Source organism: Notothenia coriiceps, unplaced genomic scaffold (genome assembly GCF_000735185.1).
Source record: "Notothenia coriiceps isolate Sejong01 unplaced genomic scaffold, NC01 NC01_scaffold00007061, whole genome shotgun sequence".
Classification (NCBI taxonomy): domain Eukaryota; kingdom Metazoa; phylum Chordata; class Actinopteri; order Perciformes; family Nototheniidae; genus Notothenia; species Notothenia coriiceps.
In genome coordinates this window covers 17785-41897 of record NW_011339762.1, presented here as the reverse complement: position 1 = coordinate 41897, position 24113 = coordinate 17785, and the positions used below count along the sequence as shown (strand labels likewise).

Sequence of the window (24113 nt, the reverse complement as noted above, 5' to 3'; positions counted from 1 at the left end):
CTGAAGTCAAGTCCTTCCATAGCCTTCATTATATTATGGGTACATTGCCAAAACCAATTAGGAAGTGTTCCTGGAAGTGCATAACACATTTAACAATTTACCAGAGTTGTGAAGTAATTGAGTACATTTACTCTATTACTGTACTTAAGTACAATTTTAAACATTCAATTTATGCTACTTTGTACTTCTAGTTCACTACAATTCAGAGGTAAATAGTGTACTATTACTCCATTACATTTATTTTGTACCTTTTATTTAATATAATCAAGTCTTGAATCAGACTTTAGTTCCACCTGGAGTAAATTCACAAGCTACCCTGCAGTATACAAAGTCATTCAAACTAGCTGCACCTTTACCAGCTTTGATAACACTTAATGCAACAATAATTATAATCAAAACATATAATATATATTATTCTGAAATGGACCAATCTACATAATGAGTACTTTTGGTACTTTAAGTATACTTTGATCCTCATATTTGTGTACTTTTACTTGAGAAATATTTTGAATGCAGGAAGTGTACTTTTAACAGAGTATTCCTACACTCTGGTACTTCTACTTTTACTAAAGTACAATATCTGAGTACTTCTCCCACCTCTGCAATTTACAATGATTTCCTTTCTCAACAGTACAATATAATTATAGGAAGGGTATTATCCATGTATAATGAAAGTTTAGGTCTTAAAAGAGACGTGCCTTATTGTATTAGTCAATAAATAGTAATAGGGTAGAATAAATGCAAATCATTTTCCAATTAAGGACAAAAACTATAATTTAGCAAGAGTTACTAAAAAAACAGACCTTTTCACATTTATTCAGGCAAGCATGTTGAATATATATGCAGGGGGTCGAAGCATTGAAAGAGATAATAAATCAGCTAACATACAGTAGGCCTATGTTATAAAAGGTGCATAGATTCAAGGTTTCCTTTCTTTGTGCAGAACAAAACAGATCAGAAGTGCACGTTTATGTCCTTATTTTATCTTCAAAGATCTTAGAACCATAAAAACATCCTTTAACCTTATTTATTATCAGATATGTATCAGATAGACTTTTCTAGCCTTTCTGCAGCAGTTTAATTGTTGTTCTTGAACACCCACAAGGAAGGCGACGTCGCAAATTGATTACGTCAGGATCAGCCGACTCCACGCCTGCGTACTGCTGATCTAACGCTGATGCAAGAATTTTTTAGCGCAGCATTGTGGGACTGATCGAGGGACCAAAAGTAGCCAGATTTGAGTCATTTTACAGCCCGCAAACATGTCAGGAGACGAGGTAAATCATCTCGGGTTGTTCGCTGTGTGGTCTGTGTTAATGTGTATGTTTATTTGGTGAAATAATGGTAATTATCGCGTTAGATGGGTGTAGAGATGACTTTGGGCCTCGGCTGGCTGCTCCTCCCTGCTCGCCGCACCAGACCTCACATGGCTGCGGCTCATTCAGGCAGCCCGGCCTGCCTGAATGAGAAGCTAGCATCCAGTACATCGCTGCATCACGTTCTTTCTCATCGAGATTATTAATAATTATTCCCGTGGTTTAGAATTCCGCCGTGTCACAGCTGTTCGTTAACTCCTATTATACGGTCGATGTTAGCTAGCTAGCTAGCGTTAGCTGGCCGGTTACCTAGCTAACGGTCGGTGTTCTCTACCAGAAACAATAGCTGCTGTTACCGAGTTGTAACGGTGGTTCTGTTTATTTGCTATGGACAGTTAACACCGACACAGCTAAACTGTCATGTTTATAGTTGTCAACATTATATAAAGGAAATATCACGAAATTATTTTATTTGACATTATTTTAATGAGCTGTATAGAGTCACTCAATGTACCCATGCTATCCCTATGTTTTGATACAAACCAACATCGTACACATATTGTAAGATAGATATATAGAAATATACTTTATGTATCCCATGTTGGGAAATTGTCACACCAGCATTTCTGACAGTCATTGTGCAAGTTTTACAACATTTCTTAAAAATAAAATACAATAAAGCTAACATTGAAAGCAAATATAAACATATTCACAGTAGAAAATACATATATTCAGAAGACTATCTAAGAATACACACTATAAAATATACATAATAATTCAGAATACTCTCAAGTACCAATCTACCTAACTCTACCTAACTATGGTAAGGACCATTTTTACTGTTGCTGAAAAGAAATAAAGGGACATGGACGTTTCAATGCAGTTTGAATGATTTAAAAGTGGCCCAGCTACTGTGGAGTATTCAACATCTAAAAAAAATAATTAAATGAAAAACTATTAGACAATAAGCGGTATGTAAAGGATTCGACCTGTAGAAACTTTCATTGCTAAAAACATTAAACCACTGTGTTTTGGTAATGTGTCATATACAGATCATATTTAACTGAGGAACATAGTCTAGTAAATTGATATAGCACAAAAACAGCAGAAGTTAATCCAAAGGGCTTTCCTGGGTTAGGGATCCGCCTCAATACAGTCAAAGACATAATTAAAGCTAAGGCAATAACAAATAATGTATTTCCAGTCATTCAGCTGTAACAGTATTTCATAAAATTGCATCAGTTTGCTGAGATAACAATTACCATTAAGACGAGGAAGAGAATCTGTCCTTCCCCTTTGGCCTCTCTTGGCATTTTTGGATGCAATTGTCCCATTACCGATAAGGATTATATTGAATCTACTCTTGAAATGATAAGCAGTCGTCCAAATGATACAACATTTAAGACATTTTAAATAAAATGTAAACAAAAGCTGTACTACATAGGTGGCAGCTAGGAAAATACGATATATGTCATCAATTAATAAAATAAACGAAACAAGCATATATACATTATATATAATATACCTTTTCTTTTCTCCTCCTTCAGATGATTTTCGATCCCAACATGACCAAAAAGAAGAAGAAGAAGAAGAAGCCCTTCATGCTGGACGAGGAAGGAGGAGAGGGCGTGGGAGGAGAAGAGGCTAAGGAGGTGGAGGCGAAGGAGGCCGAGCCAGAGACAGGAGATGACAAGGAGGTGGAATTCGAGGAAGATGAAGGCAGGAAGAAAGGTTAGAATGAGATTGAGACTCCTCACTGTGCATAATACTCACACGTGACGTGATGTCATTCAGCCACCAACACAACGTTTGTTTTGTCTTCTCCAGAGCCATCCGATGATTTGAACGACTTGAACTTCTTCAACCAGAAAAAAAAAAAGAAGAAGCCTAAGAAAGTGTTTGAAAATGAAGTCGAGGAGGGTCTTAAGGTCAGTCGCTGCTTAACCACAGCCATTTGTTTTCTTCTTTCTTCCATCACTTTCATTGTCTCTTTCTTGTCTTAACAACCTTCAAGCTGCCATTTCTCTTTGTTTCCTCACTAAATGTCCCTTCTCGTTGTTTTCCAAACCAGGAGCTGAAAATCGAAGGAGAGCAGACAGAGGTGCCCGAAGAGGACAACTTGGATCTGATGCTTCCTACCAAGAAAAAGAAACAAAAGAAAGTGGACTTTGATGAGGGAGAACTACTGGAGAAGGATGACGGTGAGAATCAGTCCACTCAGGATGTAAATTGAAGAATAAAAAAAGACACTTGTAATGATGTATTCATGTTTATGTGTTGTGTTATCAGCATTGGAGGATGACGAGGGGAAGAACAACGATGGGATCTCCTTCAGCTCCATCACAGGACCATCTTGGGCCGGCTCCGAAAGAGATTACTCTTATGATGAGGTAGGATGGATGGAAAATGTCCTACTTCCTTGTTGTGTGTGCTCAGTTGCATCAAAGACTAAAGCGAATGGGAGAAAAAAAGGATGGTATATTCATTGAGTTAGGTCATGATGAACACATTTTGTGACGTCCTGAAGTCATAATTAGGAATCGGATTGGAAATAAAAACATACATTTGCTGGGAAAATCACTCTTTAAACTCATAATTACAAACTGGTATTAGTTCAGCACACTTTGAATCATGGCAATTAGCCAAAATGCAAACAATACAGGCTTTTAAAAAAGGCATTGAAGTTATAGCCCTCGCCTTATGTACTGTCCCTGAATGATCGAAACATTATTTTGATTATCAACCAAATGGAAATAAGGTTAAAAACATCAGTATAAAGTTTTATCAGGCCATCAATGACACTCTCCTCTATCCATTTATATAGATATGTTCCCTGTTCTAAATACCTCTGGGGAAAAAAGGCAACAACTACAACCCTAAAGCAAACTCTTTGTTCATAGAAGCACAATTCTCTAACCCTCCTCTCTCTCTCTCTCAGCTCCTGAACCGAGTCTTCAACATCATGAGGGAGAAGAACCCCGACATGGTGGCCGGAGAGAAGAGGAAATTTGTGATGAAGCCTCCTCAGGTGGTCCGAGTGGGAACTAAGAAAACCTCCTTCGTCAATTTCACAGATATCTGCAAACTGTGAGTCTCAAACCTCGTACATCTCTCAAACCGTTTCCACCAGCACTGCATTTTTAAACTCACCTCTCATGTATCCTTCATCACAGGTTGCATCGTCAGCCTAAACATCTCCTTGCTTTCCTGTTAGCTGAGCTGGGAACAAGGTGAGTTTAAGTGTTTATAATAACACATTCATGAGTAAACAGCCATTTGATTATGTTTTCTATTCTAGGTGCTATCTTCACAAATAAAATGTTTCTGCGTGAATTGTTATTAATGTTTGTGTTTTTTCAATTTTTTCTGTTCACAGTGGTTCCATAGATGGAAATAACCAGCTTGTAATTAAAGGCAGATTCCAACAGAAACAGATAGAAAACGTTTTGAGAAGATATATCAGTAAGTATACATTTTACTTCGTAAAAAGCTATTCATATACCAATATCTAACTTAAATTAGTGCTTTGGTTGAACGTCTACGTTCAATGTCTGTATTCAACTTGTGCCAAATAATTTAATACAAGCAATAATTATTTTTAAAAAAAAGCATCTGTCGCCTACTAATGTCAACCTCAGTGATTGCAAATGGCAAGTATAATCTACCCAATATTTTTTTTGAACAAATTGTAACCATATAGATTAGATATAGAATAGGTTTTCACCACCATGAAATAAGTCTTTAGGAACATCCCATACAAACATTTGATAAAAGCTATGGATTTTTGATAAAATTCAGCTTGTTTTGAAAAATAAATAAGATTTTTCTTTAGCTCTCCACCATGAATCTAACAGTGTTTTAGGGGTGCAATGCAATTATTTTGAGTTCTACATCCCGTACCTCTGTACAGAGAACAGTGCTAATGTCTGTCTTTCCCCCCGCAGAGGAATATGTGACGTGTCACACCTGCCGCTCCCCAGAGACCATCCTGCAGAAGGACACTCGCCTCTATTTCCTGCAGTGTGAAACGTGCCACTCCCGCTGCTCCGTCGCCAGCATCAAGACCGGTTTCCAGGCTGTGACGGGCAAGAGGGCGCAGCTCCGTGCCAAAGCCAACTAAAGACCACCGAAGCTGGGCTCTCGGTCCCCCCCAATTCCCCTCAGAAGGGCCGAGGCTGGGGTCGGGGGCCCTCATGATTTCTCTAAAAGGACTCTCTGAATCGAACTGTGGGAGGGTTTGGCTGTTGTTGAGTTGTGTCGTGGCCTGAGAGGCGGGGAGTGAGAGTATCTAAGGCTGACGGATGGGGTTCAGGCACCACAAGCAGATGATGTGTAGCACACATTCTGTTGGATGCATTTGATTTGTTTGGCTGACGAACCCTCCAGCTCCTAGGTTGTTATTTCTGTCTCCATTTGCTGTGATTCCTGCAAGAAAACCTTGATTTTAATATGGCATCCTCATTCTTTCCTCTCCCACTTTACATACAACAGACATGACATTTTTCCAGCTAATTTAATCTACCATGAAAGGGCATAGTTTGCTCTGCTCAGTGTGGTTGTGTCACTCATGTGGTCAGGTCTTTATTCTTGAATTTCACACTGCTTAAACTCAAGGTTTTGTTCTTGTTTCTAAATCACAAACTGGCCTGTCCAGAATGTTCTGCTCCTGTTTATCAATGCTAATCAAAATGCCTGGGCTGGAGTACGTACAGGAGGATTTGTCATTGTTACTTATCTGTGCCAGGCTCCTAACAAGGATGCTGTTTTATAGCAGGAGATGACCACAAAGTCAAACAATGATAAAGGGGGTGAGCATGTTTTCACTGAAGACTTTAATAGAGAGGTTGTTTGGGGGACAGATCTAGAAATAATTCAGCGTGTTTGTGAGTGCTTTTTTGGCATTGATGAGCAATTGTGTACTTCATGGTTTTTTGCTTCTGATGTTAAGATCAAATAATTTTATCAAACATTGGAGATTTGATGTGACATGATACATTCTGTCAAGAAGAAAGCTTCCCCACTTAAAAAAAAAGCCTTTGAGTGGAAACTTAACATCAGTCTTCTCTTACAGATCTTAATTTTCAAGTGTTATTCAAGAAATGTAAGCCCAAGCTAGCCAGGATATGGAGACTTATCAACCAATGATGCTAGATACCATATTATATTGATACTGTTCTTGTTTGAGAAGAATGGATAAGAAGGTCTGGCTGGAATCATTTTAAAACCTGGTTTTTACAAAAATAAAATGTTCTACTCTCTCTCTCAATCACGGCTCTCTTTGTGCTTACACATGTTCACACATGATTTGTAATGAATTTGTTGAATATTCAATTTAAATGTAACGAGAGACTACAGCCAGTTTGCTCTTAAGTCCTTGTTTGACATTATTGCCATTTTGCTGCTACTTCTGAATCCAAAAGTCGATACTTTCAAATAATGCTTTATTTAGCTGAGACTTGTCTTACACTGTCACATCTACCAAGTGTTATTTATTTACAAAATAATATTTTATTTCTGCTGTTCCTTCTTTAGACACTGAGATTTGAGTACTTTAAAATTATATTATGACACTAAACTGGATCAGATTACACATGCAAAGCAATAAGATCATACAATTTGTATTCAACCCAAGACCAGTGCTAATTAAAGAAAGACTAGTTATTTGTCTTTCTGAAGTGTTTTTTTGGAGACAGTACTGGTTTAGGTTATATACATTTCTCCTGTTGGGTGCCTATGTGATTAATAGGAACTTTTTATTTGAGGTCGTTTTTCCATTGAAGTACACATTTCCGAGAGATTATTTAACATGTATTTGCGTAGGGAACTAAGAAATCAACAGGATGATATATAAAACAATTCAACATACATAGGCTACTACAGTACCTAGATTAAATTATACAATAAAGCAAAAAAATATTAACGAGAAACTCCAGGTCATTCATTAATGATCCCTTTTCAGTTTGAGTTTTAAAATATATGCCAGTGTAACATCATTAGTTTATGGCTCTTAATAACAAAGAGCACACAATGCAAGTTGTAGCATAACATCATTCTTATTTAAGGGCTAGTTATGACCTAAGAAAACAGATGTATACACTTCTTGTCCTCCACTATGATTGCAAATACCAGCTGTAGTTGTGGACAAACTTAACATCCAACAAATATCAGTTTTGGGGAAATTGGGCTTTTAATTTGAAATGAAATACCGGAAATCTGCCACCTTTAGCTCGAAATTGATGGGCTGGTGTGTCTTGTTGGAAGAGAAGCTAACGGTGTGTACAACAGCTGCAGCTCGAGGAGCGGAGAAGCTTGGTAACGACTAACGAGCCCTCGTGAAGAACAGTCGAGAACAGCGTCAGGAGAGACACCATGCCTCGTGTTTATATCGGGAGACTGAGCTATAATGTACGCGAAAAGGACATCCAGAGATTCTTCAGCGGATATGGAAAGCTCATGGAAATTGATTTAAAAAACGGGTGAGTTTTTTTTAAACAAAGTGTGTTAGCTAACATTTCCAAGCTAGCATTCGAGCTAACCGTTAATGTTAACGAGGCCAGTGCGGGGCAGTGCTGCTAAAGAAACGAAAACAATCATAATATCTGACGCACTGACATGTTCGCCTTAACGGCATCGTTGTTAAGTTAAAGTTATTATTTTTCTTATAATATTACGAGGAGGCGTTGTTGTTATTTCATGTTATTAACTTGCTCGTGTGACAGGTGGCGCATGGCCAACATGGCGTGTTTCTGTTTGCTACAGTTCGGAGCTAGCTAGCGCAGCTAACACTAACCAGAGAGCTGGGTGGCTTTTTACATTGTTTTGACTTGATTTTTATCATTCAAACTCTGTCTTTGCATTGTAGCTATGGGTTCGTGGAGTTTGAGGATAACCGGGACGCTGACGATGCCGTGTATGAGCTGAACGGGAAGGAGCTGTGCGGAGAGCGCGTGATCATCGAAAACGCCCGGGGACCACGGCGAGACCGGGACCGGGACCGAGACCGAGACGGCCACGGTGGGGGTTACAGGGGTGGTGGGCCCAGTAAGTGCAGTCTATTACAAGATACCCTCTCTTTGCCTTGGGACGAGTTGTCGATCTGGACTGCACAGACAGCTGTCGTGTGAATGCATAACTTTGCTAATGTATACTTGCAACATAAGCTCACACATGTTTGACTATTTCAGGAGACTCTTGATTTCCAGGTACACTGTCACGATCAGTGATCCATGGCTAAACGTTATTATGGCTCAGATTTCATGCAAACTTGAAAAGTAGCTGCAACATTATATATAGTGATACTTATTCTATTCATTTTTATAACTTATGAGGCAGTTTGCCCACATGGAAAAGTTCCTGAACTGAATTCTTATTGCTTAGAATTTATTGTGTGTGTTCGGCCTCATCCTGCTGAACAATGCTCATTTTCTACCATCAAGGGTTGGTGACCTAACGGTTTTTGCTCCTCCCCAGTGATCATTGGCCACCTTTTGATGGTCTGGGTTTCATTATTGGGTGGAACAACAATACGCAAGTCAGTGCCCTTCGAACATAGGCTTTAAAGTTGGTATTAGCTATAAGAGCTTAAACGCAAGGCTTTCTTGCCATGTGCTTTTTTTTATCATAATAATTTGGTTGAGCTATTTTTTCTTTTTGAAGGTGTGGATTTCCAAATTAGTTTGCACCACTAAAGAAAGCTAATCACAAACCTAGCTATAGTATTTTTAACTCAATGATAAGGACTAGAATCATATTTTCCTGTGAAATGTGTATTTTTAACTATTTTAATATTCAACATTAACAAAAGTCCTTGATGTTTCAATTTGAAAGAGTCCAGTTGCGGGCTGAGGCTGAGAGTCCATTGAGGCTAAAGATGACTGGCTAAGATGACTGCCTGTCCCGTTTGGCCTTGGCTTTCACCTTACAATGTGTGTGTGACCTTTGACCCCCTTGATCCTTGGCTGACCTAACCGGAAGCCATGATGACATCAGCCTTTTGCCAATAGACCAGGGGTGATGGTGAGGATTGCCATTGGTTTTTATGTTGACAGCAAACATAAGTGGAGCGGCTCAAGTAAAGAACTTCCAATCAAAAGAGATATTGTAAGTTAGAAAACCGGAAAACTAAATTTCAGACCAACATCCGGTCAAATACCTAAAGATTGGTGTACGTGTTTCTCTACACCGCTCTTTCTCAATTTGATCGAACAGTGTCCTTGACCACAGCCTATGTGGATACCTCCATTCTGTTTGTGTTACAGGGGTTGGAGGCCTTGAAAGAATATCGAGCCTGTGCATTTGTTAAAGCAGCTATAGCGTCACAGTGTGATATACCGGAGTAAGACAGGCTTTGTATTGCCGGAAACAGATGCAGTGGTGTTCTTTTCAGCAGCGAAAAACATCAAAATGCTGAACTATACAAAGAGCCCGTGATGTGACCCGTAGATCACTTATCTGAAGCTTTGTGTTTGAAAATGGGATCAGAGGGACTCTCCTTATTAAGATCAAATGTATATACCCCCTTGGACTTTAATATAGCAAGTCACTGCCATGCGTTCATTAGAAAACCCAGGCAAATAGTTCTGTGTGTCTTGCAAATTTTTCTTGGATCTAACTTTTTTCATGTGCTGTTGTTTTTAAAGGTAGCGGTTACAGCAGCCGGAGCCACACTGGAAGGGATAAGTATGGACCCCCTGTCCGTACTGAGTACCGTCTCATTGTGGAGAATTTGTCCAGCCGCTGCAGTTGGCAAGACCTCAAGGTACATGTTTTAAAATCATTGTTTTTCCTCTGTTCTGTAAATTGTCAAGTTGTTGGACCAAGAACATTTCAGGATGATCAAGTCTTACTTTGTTTTTCGTGTCATACAGGACTTCATGCGTCAGGCAGGAGAGGTGACGTATGCAGATGCCCATAAGGAACGCACGAATGAGGGTGTAATCGAGTTCCGGTCCCACTCGGACATGAAAAGGGCCATTGACAAGCTGGACGGTACAGACATTAATGGGCGCAAGATTCGCCTGGTGGCGGACCGGCAGCGCAAGCGCAGGTCTGACCCTGGCAGCCGCTCCAGGTGGGAACACTAAATAAGCTCTGTGATGCTAAACATTTTTATATTCAAACAAAACTCAAACATTTTGTAGAAGAAATTGGCTGTACTTCTTTATTTGATTTTGCAATCTCACCCTCAGGTCTCTTAGTCGCCGTCGTTCCCACAGCAGGAGCTCCAAGAGTCGCTCCAGATCCCGCTCGAGGTAAGAATAGGTCTTTAAAAATTACGTCATTCTCAATAGTATGATAGTAGTTGTATTTACATAAATTAGTTGGGTGTACAATGCGTTAAAGTATGTTTTGGGTGCCGGAATAATTGAAAATAAATTGTTTTTTTAAGGTCTGGTTCCCGTAGCAACAAGAGACGTGGCCAGTCCCGTTCCAGGTCTGGAAGAAAGTCTCGCTCCAAGTCGGGAGAAAGCAAATCCCGATCTCGCAACCGCAGGTCCCTTTCTTGCAAATCCAAATCACGTTCTAACTCCCGCAAATCCCGGTCTGGTTCTGCTGAGCGAAAATCCAAATCTCGCTCAAAGAGTCATTCAAAGGTAAAGTCGGAGCGAGGTTCTCGCAGCCCATCCAAGGAGATGTCTGTGGACAAGAAGTCCCGCTGTCGTTCCGCCTCCCCACTGGAGAACGGGAAGGATGAGCATGTTGCCAAACCTGCCTCCCGCTCCCCAACCCCACACGAGGACGACCGCAGATCCAAGTCCAAGGAGAAGAGCTCTCCGTCCCTCTCAAGGTCTCGCTCTCGTTCTAGATCGGCTTCTCAGGATTAGTGGAAAAAGAAGAGGGAGATGATTCTCTTGTTGTCAAGCCTCATCCCTATGTTGTACATACTGAGCAGTGTCATAATGGCTTATGCTTCCTGGCTTGTCTACTTTTCTCCTTCAAGTTTGCACTTGTCCTTAACATGTTTTATTAGAGCATGCACCACAGTGGTGGCGTTTTCCTTTTGCAATCATGAATGGTTTGCCTCACAAAAAACTGTTTCTCCTCCCTTTTCTTTAACAAAAGCTGAAGTGCTAGTCTTCATATATTTATATCAGCAACCTAATATGGTGCAAGTCCCAAACATTTAATCTTGGTTGGTAAAATATATTTTTGTTTCAAAGAGAACTGTTTAGAGTTTGGCAAAAATGTCTTATGAATTGTATTTAAAACATTGATCATGCATCTTGGTTTGCAACAGCTTTTTCGTTTGGTAGACCAGTTAATTTAATAGCATTGTTGGCGTCTGGCGCATCCAGCAGGCATTGTTTGTTGCAATAGTTTCGTTTGATATTAATTCGAACTCCATGGTTGTGGGAGAAAAAGTAGCGTTTAGAAAAAAGTAACAGCATTGATGCACTTACTTTTTTCTGAGCTGCATTCTCAATTGCTTTCTCAAGGAATCGCTAATCTGTGTGTTGTCTTGCGGCACTCTAAAATGCACAACTGGGATGCAACTTGAACTGCAAACTTACAATAAATCATAAGGGGTTTGTATTTCATGTTTAAACAACTTGCATTGTAGGTGGCCTATTACGATCCCTTTCTAACCTCTTTTTCATAGACTGTTTAATCTGCATCAAAACCGGATTTCTTCCACTCCGTTGCTACCAATGTTTGGGTTTTTTGTAACCCTGAGCACTAAGAACCTTTTTCAGTTTGCCTAAAGTTCAAGGCATCAAATGCACTGTTCGATTTAATACGCTTTGCTCATTTGCAGCCCTGAAAAAAGTCAATTTCGAGAATGGGGGGGTTAAGGTTTTTTTTGTTTTTTAAGCCACCGACAATTGTGCAAAACTTGAACTGGAGTTCTTGTTCTTAAGAGGTACATCCTTCGAGGCTCCGGAGGATTTGGTTGTGGGTTTATACTAACACCATCATATTTACTAAATGCATCCCCTTCTTCATCTTGTGGAATAAGATTCACGTTTTTTTTCACAGACTTTATGGGAAAATGCCCTTTTTATTGTATGATCAAATAAAGCTCTTAATGAGAAACTTGCCGTGTTTTGTGTCTTTGTCAGTATTACAGAAACCTTGACTGCAGTATCGACATGACCTATATCCTGCTAATTATATAATGAATGCTCTTTCATTAAAGGGTGGACTTTTCTAGGGAAATGAACAGAATCAATGTAGTGCAGATGTTAAATAGGAAGTAAAAATTAAATTAATTAAAAGAGACAGCTCTCCAGACTAATCGATAGTCCACTACATTATTTGCACATATCGAAGTCTTTTGGCGTTACATTATATCCAGCGAGCGGTGACTGTACTGGGGGGGCCACGCATGCGCAGTTGCAGCCCCGGAGCCGCAGGAGATCATAGCTGGTAAGCCAAATTTCAGTTCCGAAATGATCTGTAAACACCAATTTATATCGCATTTACAGTGTTCCTCAAATAGTGCCAGGTACCAGCGTATTTACACCACATACGTTTGAAAGGGACAAGTGTAAATGTTTTTTTGTTGAGGTAAAGCGTTTTGGCGTCAACCACAAAGCTTCCCATCTTAAAATATATACGTGATAGTGCCGCGCGTTTAATTAACCTATCGTGTTAAATACTTTTAAATGATAAAAGCAGTCTAACCGATATTAAATGCGATGTGTAGTATGCTTGTCGTTGTTGTGAGGGGAAATGTTGCTCATTCATTGGAGATGCAGCCGGAATGGGAGACAAGGTTCATTTTTCACTAAATGGGATTTTCACAGGATTTTAGACACTGCTGCTTTTATACATTTTTTTTACTCATGGTTTTTCTTTTGCCTCCGCCATTTTAACTGAAATGTGCATGTTTTGAGTGTGTGTGGATTTATAAGCTTTTGTGTAAACATTTGTGAGTCACCATTAATGCTTTTTTTAAATTGATGGTGGTATAATCGATGGCTGTTAAAGTCACACCGGGTCAGGCTATTCCTGGAGGAAGGCTTTGCTCAGCCATTATCTGTAAAAGCCACCCTTAAAAGTTACTTATTTATTTTAAGTTATAAATAATTCTAATAAAAAGTATTTTTTGTTTACCTTTTGTACATTTGATTCCATCTGTCTCAGGGCCATTTTAGGAACAAATATTTAAAGGAAGAAATTGGAGAGAAAAACGTTTATAGAAATAGCCTTGTAATTTACTATGTTGAGAAATATATCAAAGTGGACTATAATTTAACATTTAAAATGTAAAATCTTACTAAAGCAATTAGTATCAAAAGTAAAGGTAGCCAAAGCCAAAAAAAGGTCCAATATAACTTTATTTATATATTATATCATTAGATATTTGTGTGTTTTGTCCAAAACAGTGCAAAATGAAATTATTTAAAATAAAACATTCAAAAAACTTTCTTCTGCACTTTGAGAAGTTGAAACTAAATGTTTTTGTATTAAAAACAGTTTCTTATTATGGTCAAACTTGTTGTTGCTGTGCTCAAATCTTAATATGTAAAGTAAATCAATCTCTCAGATAACTTAAGTGGAATTTAAAACAAACAATTTGTCCATTGAAAGGAAGTAGATGAGAAGTGCAAAGTCACATTAAAATAAACGGCTTTAATAAAAAGTACCTCAAAATTGTACTTAAGTACAGTATTGGAGTACATGTTAAATTCCACCTCTGGAAGGCGGAAGGACAGAGGTTCTATTATAACTTTTTTTTAGATAAGCGAAAATGACCTCTTTACATGAGACAACCTTAGACATACAACACTTTTGATTCAGATATGGAAAACAAATTGTTATCTTGTCAGTCTTTGTATTGATGAAAACCCCCTCTGCCCTGCAGCGCTCCGGAGTAAGGGACAGCGACACCATGATGAGTGCCAAAGTGAACATGGAGGCTCCACCCAAAGAACCTGACCGCACACCTTTGGACCCGTCCTCCTCCGCCACCTTGTCCTCCAGCGAGGCCGTCCTCGTGTGTGGGAGTGATGGTGTGGCCAAGAAGGCTCGTCCCCAAACCCACACCACCACAGCTTTCCTCCTCCCAGGTGAACATGGGGGGTGCAGTGTGGTCACATGGGTTTACAGAGACTATCCTTTAACTCAGAGTTCTACCGTATTATCAAGTACATCAACCCTCACCTCTGACCTCTTTAAACTGATGATCACACTCAAAAGAGAGCATAAGCTTCAGGGTGCATTGGTAGCTGAACTGTAACTCAGTGTCAATATTAAATCGTTTTAAAAATTAGAAAAATGATGTACCATTTTTCAAATGCTCTGAGTCAGATGCAAGATATGAGAAGCCTTTATTGATCCAGACGTGACATGTCTTTCTGCATAATGTAAACACAAAAACTATTTAGCAGATTGTCATGGCAACAAAATATGGAAACATGAACTAAAGGGGACTCCGCTGATTATCCGTCCCCAGGTCTTAGGGAAGCTGCTGTACATGTAAAATGTTAAATCTATGGAGGATTCTTAAATGATAGTGTGTAGAGTGCTGAATAAAACCTAGTTTCTGGTAAAGGCTAACATGTCAACTTAACTCAGTTTTGAACCAAACCAAATGATGCAACAAAATGAAAACATAACGTGGTAAATGAATTGTGCTGGCTAACGTGAGATCAGATACATTATTAAGTGTGAATGCAATTCTCTCTTTAGCTCCTGCTGCCGGCCATCAGAAGCTGGAGGTGACTCCAGCCATATCCGTTGGAGACGCAGGTAAAGGAAGCCGGGCCAATGAGACGACCACCCTGACAACACAGGTGGGCGGGGCTTGTAGCATCGTCCACGTCCTGGAGTGGAAGGAGGGGATGGCCATCCTGCCAAGCAGCAACCTCAAGGTGAACCCGAGTTTGTGCCTTTATTCTTTATAGAGGATTTCAAGATGTTTTTGTTACTTGCTTGCCTTCTCCTAAAATAACATTATAGATCGTCCAGTTGGCTCATTTAAATCTCATTAATCTTATTCTGACAGCAGTTTGAGTAATTTACATCATTGAAAAATCAACTTCAGCAATGCCAGGAAAAAGAAACAAATCTGTGATAATTGATGTACGACTTAAGTCATTCATCTGCTGAAATTACAAAGTTTCAATGTCAAATTTTAAGATTTATGTTGTTTTTTCTGGTTTGTATTTTGCTTAATTGAGTTCAATTTGACTTTTTGACTAGTGGTAAAAAATGTATTACGATTATTATTTTTTTTTAATCCTTTGTCATGGATATAAAGAAGCAAACATTTTTTTTTTTTAAACAGAGGGATATATTGACGGTGTGTGTGTGTGTTTGTGTTGTAGTTCTGTGTGAGTGACGTAGTTACCCTGAGCACGCTGATCAGCCCGGGGACGACCAGCAGCACCGAACCAGCAGCCGGGACTTCTGGGAGATCTTGTGACGTAGAAACTGCTCCATCAGAAAGGCCAGGTAGAGTCATGGTTTCATACTGCCAATTTAATCATCCAACAGAAAATGATATACCTTGAAATACATTTTTTATCTGGTTTTAGGTATCACATCGTTTTTAAATCACACATTTGATCCGTAACGCTTTTGTATGACAGCGATGAAACATCTTCGTGTATTTGCTGGTGTTGCAGGTGTCATGCTAGTTAAGGAGAGTTGCTTTTCTATACATGGGTGCACTTGTATTTGAAGTGTTTTGCAGCGTGCCCTTTTCAATGATCACTTGAGCAATAATTACATCAGCTGCAGCAGAGCTTCTCTAGCCGAGTGAAGAGTGCAGCTGCAGGTTCATGATAAAAATACCACAGGCATCACACACATATTTGGTCAAATCAAAAATCCAACAGAAAATCCTAAAAGTAATCATTCAGTGGTTTAAATAGTCAAAACAGTAATAGATCAGAAATGCTGTAAAAGTGTTACAGTACCCATTTAGGTTCAAGACACTGAATAATATGTATTTATGAGTTATCCTGTCTAATCAGTCTGACTCTCATCTGTCAGATGTGCTGGCTCCTGTGGGCTCAGTGAGAGGAGCCGTGGAGACGGAGAGGTTTGTGCCGGTGGTCAAACATGAGGTCCAGGTGGGACCGGGACATCAGAACCACGATCCCCGAGCTCAGAGGAGCTACACCGAGGAGCTGCGCAGAGAGCCAATCACTGACAAGTATGATGGCAACAGCTGCTTCTGCTCTATGCTCACTCATGCACCTCTGTATACACGTGTGTGCACAGGCACTTTTAATCATTCGTGTATAGGCAAGGCAAGTTTATTTATATAGCACATTTCAACACAAGGCAATTAAAAGTGCTTTACCATTAAGAAATAGGGCAGCGGAAACACGTTATAAATGATATTTAAAACCAGTCATTAAAAAGCTAGGATAATTAAATAAACATGAATAACACAGGTATAAAATAAATGAATAAACATTTCTATTAAAGCCTCCCCAAGATCTTTTTAAGTTTCCCAGAAACTTCCCTTTCTTTTTTAGATTCCCTGAATCTGGATTTTAAACCTATTGTTTTTAGATTTCCTATTGTGTATAGATAGCTGCAGGGATAATGAGTTATTGCAATCAACCCGGAAGTTAGCATTGCACTGGTTTCCTTGAAAAAAAAGCCAATGGGGCTTTAGTTTGTATTATTGCAAATAACAAACTTTGTGGCACAAAAACGTTATGATACTTAAAGTGGCACCACTACCACTTATAGAAAAGTTTCCTATGTGTTCGTCGTCAAGACGGTAAATGCCCCGGCAACCTCTGTAGTCTCATTTAGCCTCTTGCAGGCATCCAACTTTTTAAAACCCGAAAAAACTTCAAAATTCACCTGTGTCAATACAAGGAAACCACGAGTGCACAAATACACAGTTCTGGGTTTTAAGACCCATTCCTAAAGCACTGCATTAATTATCACCCTTATATTTTTATCCTGGTAGACATATTATTTATTTGGTTGATGGTGTATCTTCCCTCACTGAAGTAGACATTTTGAGACAAATAGGGAACACTAAAACCATAAAGCAACATCAGTCCTGCAGCGGAGAGGCAGACACAAATATCATCACAACAGAAAACCAGCTACGCTCTGGTGATGTGTGTGGAAACGAGCACTCTTTTTTATTTCTCTCCTCACCTCAGGAGGAGTTTCGGGGTGGAGAAGGTGCCGGCAGGCGGGAGGGTCTCCTCTCTTAACCCCGACCACCTGAAGCCCATGAGGAAGAGGAAGAGGAAGGAGTACCTGAGTCCCTCTGAGGAAGACTCTGACATCGAAGGCACGGTGGGACTGCATTGTTATTAACATGTAACACCTAGATATGACTCAGATTTAAGTGATGTGGATGATAAAGGTCATGGAAAATAATCATTTAATTAATAACAATGTAATGTGTTTCCTTTAATTCAGTGACTGTATTTTCGTTCTACTTTTTGACTTTCGTTTGATTTTGATTTTTCTTAGGATGAGAAGACGGATGATTCTAAAGCAGACTGCAGGCTCATCAGAGGAGGTTGAACTCATATCTGTCTTATTTGTCTGTTTTATAATTTGTCATCCTTTCTTGTTTTTCTTTAGTTATGTTAAGGTACATCTTCTGTTTTCACTTCCTCCTCTCCCTCTTACTAACAGACCTTGCTAATATGTAGAATTTAGAGATATAAAAGATCCTTAATCCCATATATGTGCAGACTAAATGACCGGGGATTTATGATATACATAGAGTATATACTGTAGCATAGACAGACAGACACCTTGTTTATCCCAAATTGCGAAATTATTTTGTTCCACCAGCAGTGTCAAGCAAGTTAAAAATGTTTAATTAATAAACTCAATAGCTTTACTTCACTATAAAACTGATTTAAGTCATAATAACATACTCCTGACAACCTGTAATTCCATACAAAGACAATAACAAATTAGGACTTTCTATTTTTAAGTTTTCCATCAAGTTAAACGAATATCTCTCTGACATGTTGTATTTTTTAAACGAGACGCTGCATTTAATTTTTCAAAAGTGACAAACGATCCTGTTATCTAGCCCCTTTACGTCTTTAATTTGCATCGTGTCCTTCCCTGACCTTTAAGTCATTTTTCTCTTGTCTTCGATTATATTCCTCTATGTAGGAACATTAGCTGCTTCCCTCCTACTTACCAACTTCCTTTATGTGTTCTCTTTCAATGTTTTTCCTCTTCCCATTTGCTCTCATAAACAAATAATGACTTTATTTGTGTTTTTGTTGAAGCTGGAGACAGTAAGACAGAGCAGTGGACGTGGGCTCAGTATCTGGAGGAGACCAAATCTGTTGCGGCGCCCAACAACCTTTTCCAGGAGGTACTGTATGTTCGAGTTTAATATTCAGATTGCAGTTTCTGGCCATGTACTCACAGGTTTACCCACTGTGCCCATGATTTTGTACTGCTTTTCTTTACTACCACTGCAGCTCTATTTATAGCACAGGGACAGATCTATAGCCCTGAGTGGAAAAATAGTGCAGCATTGTCAAGGAAGGAAATGAGAAATGTAAATGTACCTGGGACACAGAGATGTATGCAGCCGAAGGACATACATTAATATTCTTATTCTGATAAAGAGTGGGGTTGAGTTATGTACATTTGAAGGTTGCTTTATTTCAAAAAATGTTTAAAAAAGGATGTTAAAATAAAACTCTGTAATCTCATCTTTTCTTTGTTTGTTGTTCGGATCCAATTTCCCGCTCTCCTCTATTTTCAGCTTGTTTTATCGCTGTGGTGTGTACTAAAATACTCTGTCTATTTCTTCCTGGGACCAGACACAGAGAGTGCCAACAGTGAAGAACGGTTTCAAGCAGGGGATGAAGCTGGAGGGAATCGACCCGCAGCATCCGTCCATGTACTTTGTTCTCACCGTGGCCGAGGTGAGCCAGACGGCCATTATCACGGTCGATGCGTCTTAATGGCCCTGTTGATTATTGAGGATGATAAACAGTCATTCACTGGCAGGCTGCTCTGCATGCAGGTGGAGATCAGCTGCTTTGTTTTTCGTCTCATGCGTCGTGTCCTCTTGCAGGTCTGTGGTTACCGGCTGCGGCTTCACTTTGACGGCTACTCCGACTGCCACGACTTCTGGGTGAACGCCAACTCCCCCGACATCCATCCCACAGGCTGGTGTGAGAGCACGGGACACAAACTGCACACTCCCAAAGGTCAGAGGTCACGACATATTGAAAAGACCTACGGGCAAAGAGAACCTAAAAATAATAAACAGCATGCTTCACTTATGCAGTTTCAACCTATTGTACAATATTTTGAGATGACCTTGATCCTTTTTGCTAACCTTAATATTGCCTGTTTACATTCATTTAATTAAGAACTTTTCGCATGTTCTCACATCTTTTCATATTCCACTCCAAATTAATTGCTCTCATATTATCATGATATTAAAATGGAAAATATATTGTTTATTGTATTTATTGATAGGACAATTTATCGTCAATCAAAAACAGTTACTTTGACAGGTCTAATTGTATGTGAATTTTGTTTACCTTTTAGAGCCAGGCGAGCTTTTCGCCCCTGTTTTCAGTTTAAATGCCAAGCTATGTTAAACATCTTCTAGCTGTAGCATCATATTTAATGTACATATATCAGATAAGCATCCTCTAACTTCTCAACAAGAGAAAATGTCAAAATATTCCTCTCAATGATTGAATGCTTTACCAAACATGGGTCTCTTTAATCTTCTCTGTATCTCTGTTTTTCCTGCAGGCTGTAAAGAGGAGGAGTTTACCTGGGCCAACTACCTGAGAATGACTAAAGCACAAGTGGCGCCCAAAGAGCTGTTTGCCAGTCTTGGGAGGGTAACTGCCACTATATAATATACGGTAGTAGCATTATCTACAAGCATGAGTGGATGAGGTGAGAATGATTTAGGGTCGTGAAAACTCTGGCTCCAATCAAAAGCAAATATAGTAAAAAAAAAGATTTTTCAGTTATAGTCTCTCAGAAAACATATAACTTGTATAGAAAAGGATAGTTGTGTTCATGTTGACTTGACTTCCTCCTGCTAGCTAATGTTTAATTCTACCAACGTTCAATCCCAATTCATCAAACTGTATCCTTCTGGCACTCGTACTATTGGTGGATTCAACACATTTAGATACAGTCAAATTAATAATAACTTTGTCAACAACTTGTGCATAATTTAAGTCCACAGCTCTGTCCCTCTCTACTTCAATATGCCCTTTCTACTCTCTGTTTAGGTTGATGTGAAGAGCAGTTTTGAGATAGGAACGAAGCTGGAGGCAGTGGACCGTATGAACCCCTCCCTCATCTGCGTAGCCACCGTCACTGACGTGGTGGACGACCGCTTCCTGGTGCACTTTGACAACTGGGACGACACGTACGACTACTGGTAAGCCTCAGAAACAGAAACAGGATGTGTGGGCTAAAGATGTATCTCATTTTTATATTATTACATTACACTTTATGAAATTGCTAAAGCAAGTCAAACTATGCAGGTGTGATTCCAGCAGTCCATACATTCACCCGATTGGTTGGTGCCAAGAGAGGGACCTCCCACTAACACCACCCCAAGGTGACCAGTGTGTTTACTGTTTTCATTCGATCATGTTCATATTTAATCATTTTTGTAAAAATGCCTTGATGATGTAATGCTTTTGAGTTCAAATATCTTCATTTGGGGGCTTCAATGTATAGCCCTAGTAAGCATTGCCTTTAAAATAATATAAAACATTTGCACAAATAGAAAGACTCTTAAGGGATGATTTTATATGTTTCTATTAAGGTACAGATGTCAATTTATTTTCTGATGCACCAGATTACCCAGACCAGGCCCGGTTTATCTGGTCTCAGTACCTGGAGGAGACTGGGTCCAAGGCGGTGGCTGCAGACGCCTTCAAAGTGGTGAGGACTAAGGATAAATGTACTCTTTTTCATCCAATTAAAAAATGATATGAAATGCTGACACATATCTGTAGTACACTAACTCTGGATAACAACGTAACACCACCTCACTTCAAAACATCCGAACCATCCCGTACTACTTAGCTGGAGTGTGGATCTGTGGTATGCCCGGTGGATAACAGCAGCATAGCCAAAATAACCAAAATCATATAGAAAACACAACTAACCAATTGAGGCTGTGGTAGACCAGAAACCTGCAAGGTAAAGGTGCTGTTTTTGCAATGAAGTCTTGTTCAAAGATGACATCTTCAGTTATCAAAAGAGCTGTTTGCTGCCCACCGTGGGAAATGACAATCGCAATCTACTACACCATCTATAGAAGTACCTCACAGCTCCCCTTCAAAAGAACCAAACCAACCCTAACTGCAACGCCTGGAGTTTGAGTCTGTCGAGGACCTTTGCTACATGTAGTTTCCCATCTAACTCCCCTAATTTCCTTTAATCTCCATGATGTAAAATATCTAACAAAAGGCATACAATTCTGCAAATCAAATAGTAGAAATTATGTTTCCAATGCTTTATAGAATGTATGTTTGACATGTTTGGTTCCCATCATCCTCTGCGCGTCCTCTCCAGCGTGCGGCCCACAGCTTCCAGACTCAGATGAAACTGGAGGCCGTGGACAAGAGAAGCCCCGGTCTGATCAGAGTGGCTTCAGTGATGGAAGTGGAGATTCATCGCATTAGGGTAATACTCTGTGTGGAGCGCTTTTATTTATAAATATATAGGTACTAATGTCTAAGGTTAAAATACTACCATTAAGTGATTCTGTACATCTTTAACCAACCCTGAAGCTATCATAGGAATTGTAGCTGTTTATTCATGCAGAGTATATATATTGATGCTCCTTCAGGTCCATTATGACGGCTGGAGTCACGTCTATGATGAGTGGATGGACTCAGATCACCCCGACATCCACCCAGCAGGCTGGTGTGAGGCGACCAATCACCCGCTCAAAGTTCCCCCGCGGGACTCCAAAACACAGCAGCCGCACGGGAGCAGCCTGCACTTCAGTCCAAACTGCAAGTTGATTTTCTTCAAAACTCAAATCAAAGTTATTTTTGGTAGCTATCATTAAATTAAAGAACAAATACATTTGTTGTAATCAAAAGATGTTTGTGATGACAATTAAACTGGGGAAGGGGAGAGATTGTACATTTTACATTACATTACATTACATTGCATTTAGCTGACGCTTTTATCCAAAGCGACTTACAATAAGTGCATTCAACCAGGAAGATACAACCTTGAAGAAAACAGAATCATATAAGTACATCAGGTTTCATAGAGCCAAACATTTCAAGTGCTACTCAACTGGCTTTAGATAAGCCAGTCCTTTATTAGTATATAAGTGCTTTGTTAGCAATTCTATCGCTCGAAGTGGAGTCGAAAGAGATGAGTTTTCAGTCTGCGCCGGAAGATGTGTAAGCTTTCTGCTGTCCTGATTTCAATGGGGAGCTCATTCCACCATTTTGGAGCCAGGATAGCAAACCCACGTGTTTTTGCTGATGGGAACTTGGGTCCCCCTCGCAGTGCGGGTGCAGTGAGCTGTTTGGCTGATGCAGAGCGGAGTGCACGTGATGGGGTGTACGGTTTAACCATGTCCTGGATGTAGGAAGGGCCAGATCCATTTGCAGCATGGTACGCAAGTACCAGTGTCTTGAAGTGGATTCTAGCAGTTACCGGAAGCCAGTGAAGGAAGCGGAGGAGCGGCGTGGTGTGGGAGAATTTCGGAAGGTTGCAGACCAGACGAGCCCATGGGAGCCTGCCTGCAAACCTCCACCCTCAGGACAGTTCCGGTGCAGGCTGCACTCTCAGGACACCTCCACTGTCAGTACAGGAAGTGACGATTCTGACGAACACGTTTTTTTCCCCGCCCACCGAAGGACTCGTTTGATGGAAGTTTTCAAATCACAATGAAGACTCATCACGGAGGTGATGAGTCCGCCCACCGTGCACTTTTGGATCGGCTTGGCCAAGCCCTTATTGACCCCCCACAGCCTGAGAGGAATGTAACGGATTGACAGAGACTCTGCTCCGCCTCGCACAACTGCCTAGTTTTTGGACACTTTTTTTTCAACTTCCCCTATTTCCCGGTTCTTATTATTCTTATTATATTATTTTGGCTTATTCACCCGCGTTGCTACCGGGGAATGACTGCGTATCCATATACTTAACGGGATTTGGACCCTTTTTTCTGCATTTTCTCCTCTCCTTCACTGGATCGAAATGGCAAACGCGACGCATGTCGGAGGGCCATCCGCCGGCCGGCTAGTGCCGGTGCTCTGGCGTCGGGTTCCTCCGGAACTGCGGTTCCCACTCTGATGGCGGGAGACCAATGAGGGTGTGACATGCGTCTGGGGTGAGGGTAGAGTCTTCCCACTCTGCGGTGTGTATTCCCCACTGGCTCCGCAGCGGGGTGGGTTCTCGCGGCTGTCGCGCACGTCGCGCGCGCGCTCCCACCTCGCGCGCACGCTGCGCGCTTCCGCCTGCCCAAGGCTGCTGGTCCTATGAGTGATATACTTGTATTAGCTAACGTTGTATCGTAGTTAATATCGAGTACTAGTATTCACTCTTCATCAACTTAGATTGATTGAACTGTTCTGCCTTCTTACAGCGCGTATCCCTCATGTGATAGCTATGCAGTTAGTCTATATTATTTTATTCTCCTTCCTATAAATGATGCATGTTTTTCTTTCGTTGACTTTAACTGTCTTCTTTTATCTTTGTTACAACGATGCTAACGAAATACAGAAAATAAAACCATATGAAGTATGCATGCTTTACATAACATATAAGCTAGAACTGTACAAACGCAGACATACTACTTAGGAATGTAGCATTCATTGCATTCACTATTAGGCTACACACGTGCAGAATCGTCACTTCCTGTACCTG

General features: G+C 40.2%; 3 protein-coding genes across 6 annotated transcripts in view; all 3 read left to right on the top strand.

Moving 5' to 3' along the window:
• Window positions 1-1155: 1155 nt before the first annotated feature.
• Window positions 1156-6582, top strand: eif2s2 (eukaryotic translation initiation factor 2, subunit 2 beta). Its single transcript, XM_010769356.1, has 9 exons — window positions 1156-1277; window positions 2864-3047; window positions 3144-3244; window positions 3388-3517; window positions 3606-3706; window positions 4255-4403; window positions 4490-4546; window positions 4693-4778; window positions 5261-6582. The coding sequence occupies exons 1-9, from the start codon at window positions 1263-1265 to the stop codon at window positions 5434-5436; spliced, it is 999 nt and encodes a 332-aa protein (XP_010767658.1). The 5' UTR covers window positions 1156-1262; the 3' UTR covers window positions 5437-6582.
• A 979-nt stretch (window positions 6583-7561) lies between these two features.
• Window positions 7562-12353, top strand: LOC104943887 (serine/arginine-rich splicing factor 6). The gene is made up of 6 exons (XM_010769355.1): window positions 7562-7792; window positions 8179-8357; window positions 9956-10074; window positions 10184-10386; window positions 10505-10567; window positions 10705-12353. Exons 1-6 carry the CDS (start codon window positions 7686-7688, stop codon window positions 11138-11140), a joined length of 1107 nt encoding a protein of 368 aa, XP_010767657.1. The 5' UTR covers window positions 7562-7685; the 3' UTR covers window positions 11141-12353.
• Window positions 12354-14159: 1806 nt separating this feature from the next.
• l3mbtl1 (L3MBTL histone methyl-lysine binding protein 1) overlaps window positions 14160-24113 on the top strand; it is a 16406-nt gene continuing 6452 nt past the window's right edge. For 2 of the 4 annotated variants that reach the window (XM_010769354.1, XM_010769352.1), the window contains exons 1-15: window positions 14160-14329; window positions 14952-15133; window positions 15590-15716; window positions 16260-16422; window positions 17399-17537; window positions 17718-17766; window positions 18500-18588; window positions 19046-19150; window positions 19303-19438; window positions 19998-20089; window positions 20492-20643; window positions 20750-20826; window positions 21070-21155; window positions 21792-21902; window positions 22069-22237. In XM_010769354.1, the coding sequence (XP_010767656.1) occupies window positions 14173-14329; window positions 14952-15133; window positions 15590-15716; window positions 16260-16422; window positions 17399-17537; window positions 17718-17766; window positions 18500-18588; window positions 19046-19150; window positions 19303-19438; window positions 19998-20089; window positions 20492-20643; window positions 20750-20826; window positions 21070-21155; window positions 21792-21902; window positions 22069-22237 (1834 nt within the window). In that variant the 5' untranslated portion in view covers window positions 14160-14172. Of the gene's footprint in view, window positions 14330-14951; window positions 15134-15589; window positions 15717-16259; window positions 16423-17398; window positions 17538-17717; window positions 17767-18499; window positions 18589-19045; window positions 19151-19302; window positions 19439-19997; window positions 20090-20491; window positions 20644-20749; window positions 20827-21036; window positions 21156-21791; window positions 21903-22068; window positions 22238-24113 lie in introns of all 4 variants that reach the window. The other 2 variants (XM_010769351.1, XM_010769350.1) reach the window with 1 other exon arrangement.

Coding starts and splice junctions, on each gene's coding strand:
- eif2s2 (XM_010769356.1), top strand. Junction 3,048..3,143: donor AGATGAAGGCAGGAAGAAAG/GTTAGAATGAGA, acceptor TGTCTTCTCCAG/AGCCATCCGATGATTTGAAC. Junction 3,245..3,387: donor AAGTCGAGGAGGGTCTTAAG/GTCAGTCGCTGC, acceptor TTTCCAAACCAG/GAGCTGAAAATCGAAGGAGA.
- LOC104943887 (XM_010769355.1), top strand. CDS start 7,686: ATGCCTCGTGTTTATATCGGGAGACTGAGCTATAATGTACGCGAAAAG. Junction 10,387..10,504: donor GACCCTGGCAGCCGCTCCAG/GTGGGAACACTA, acceptor TCTCACCCTCAG/GTCTCTTAGTCGCCGTCGTT. Junction 10,568..10,704: donor CGCTCCAGATCCCGCTCGAG/GTAAGAATAGGT, acceptor TGTTTTTTTAAG/GTCTGGTTCCCGTAGCAACA.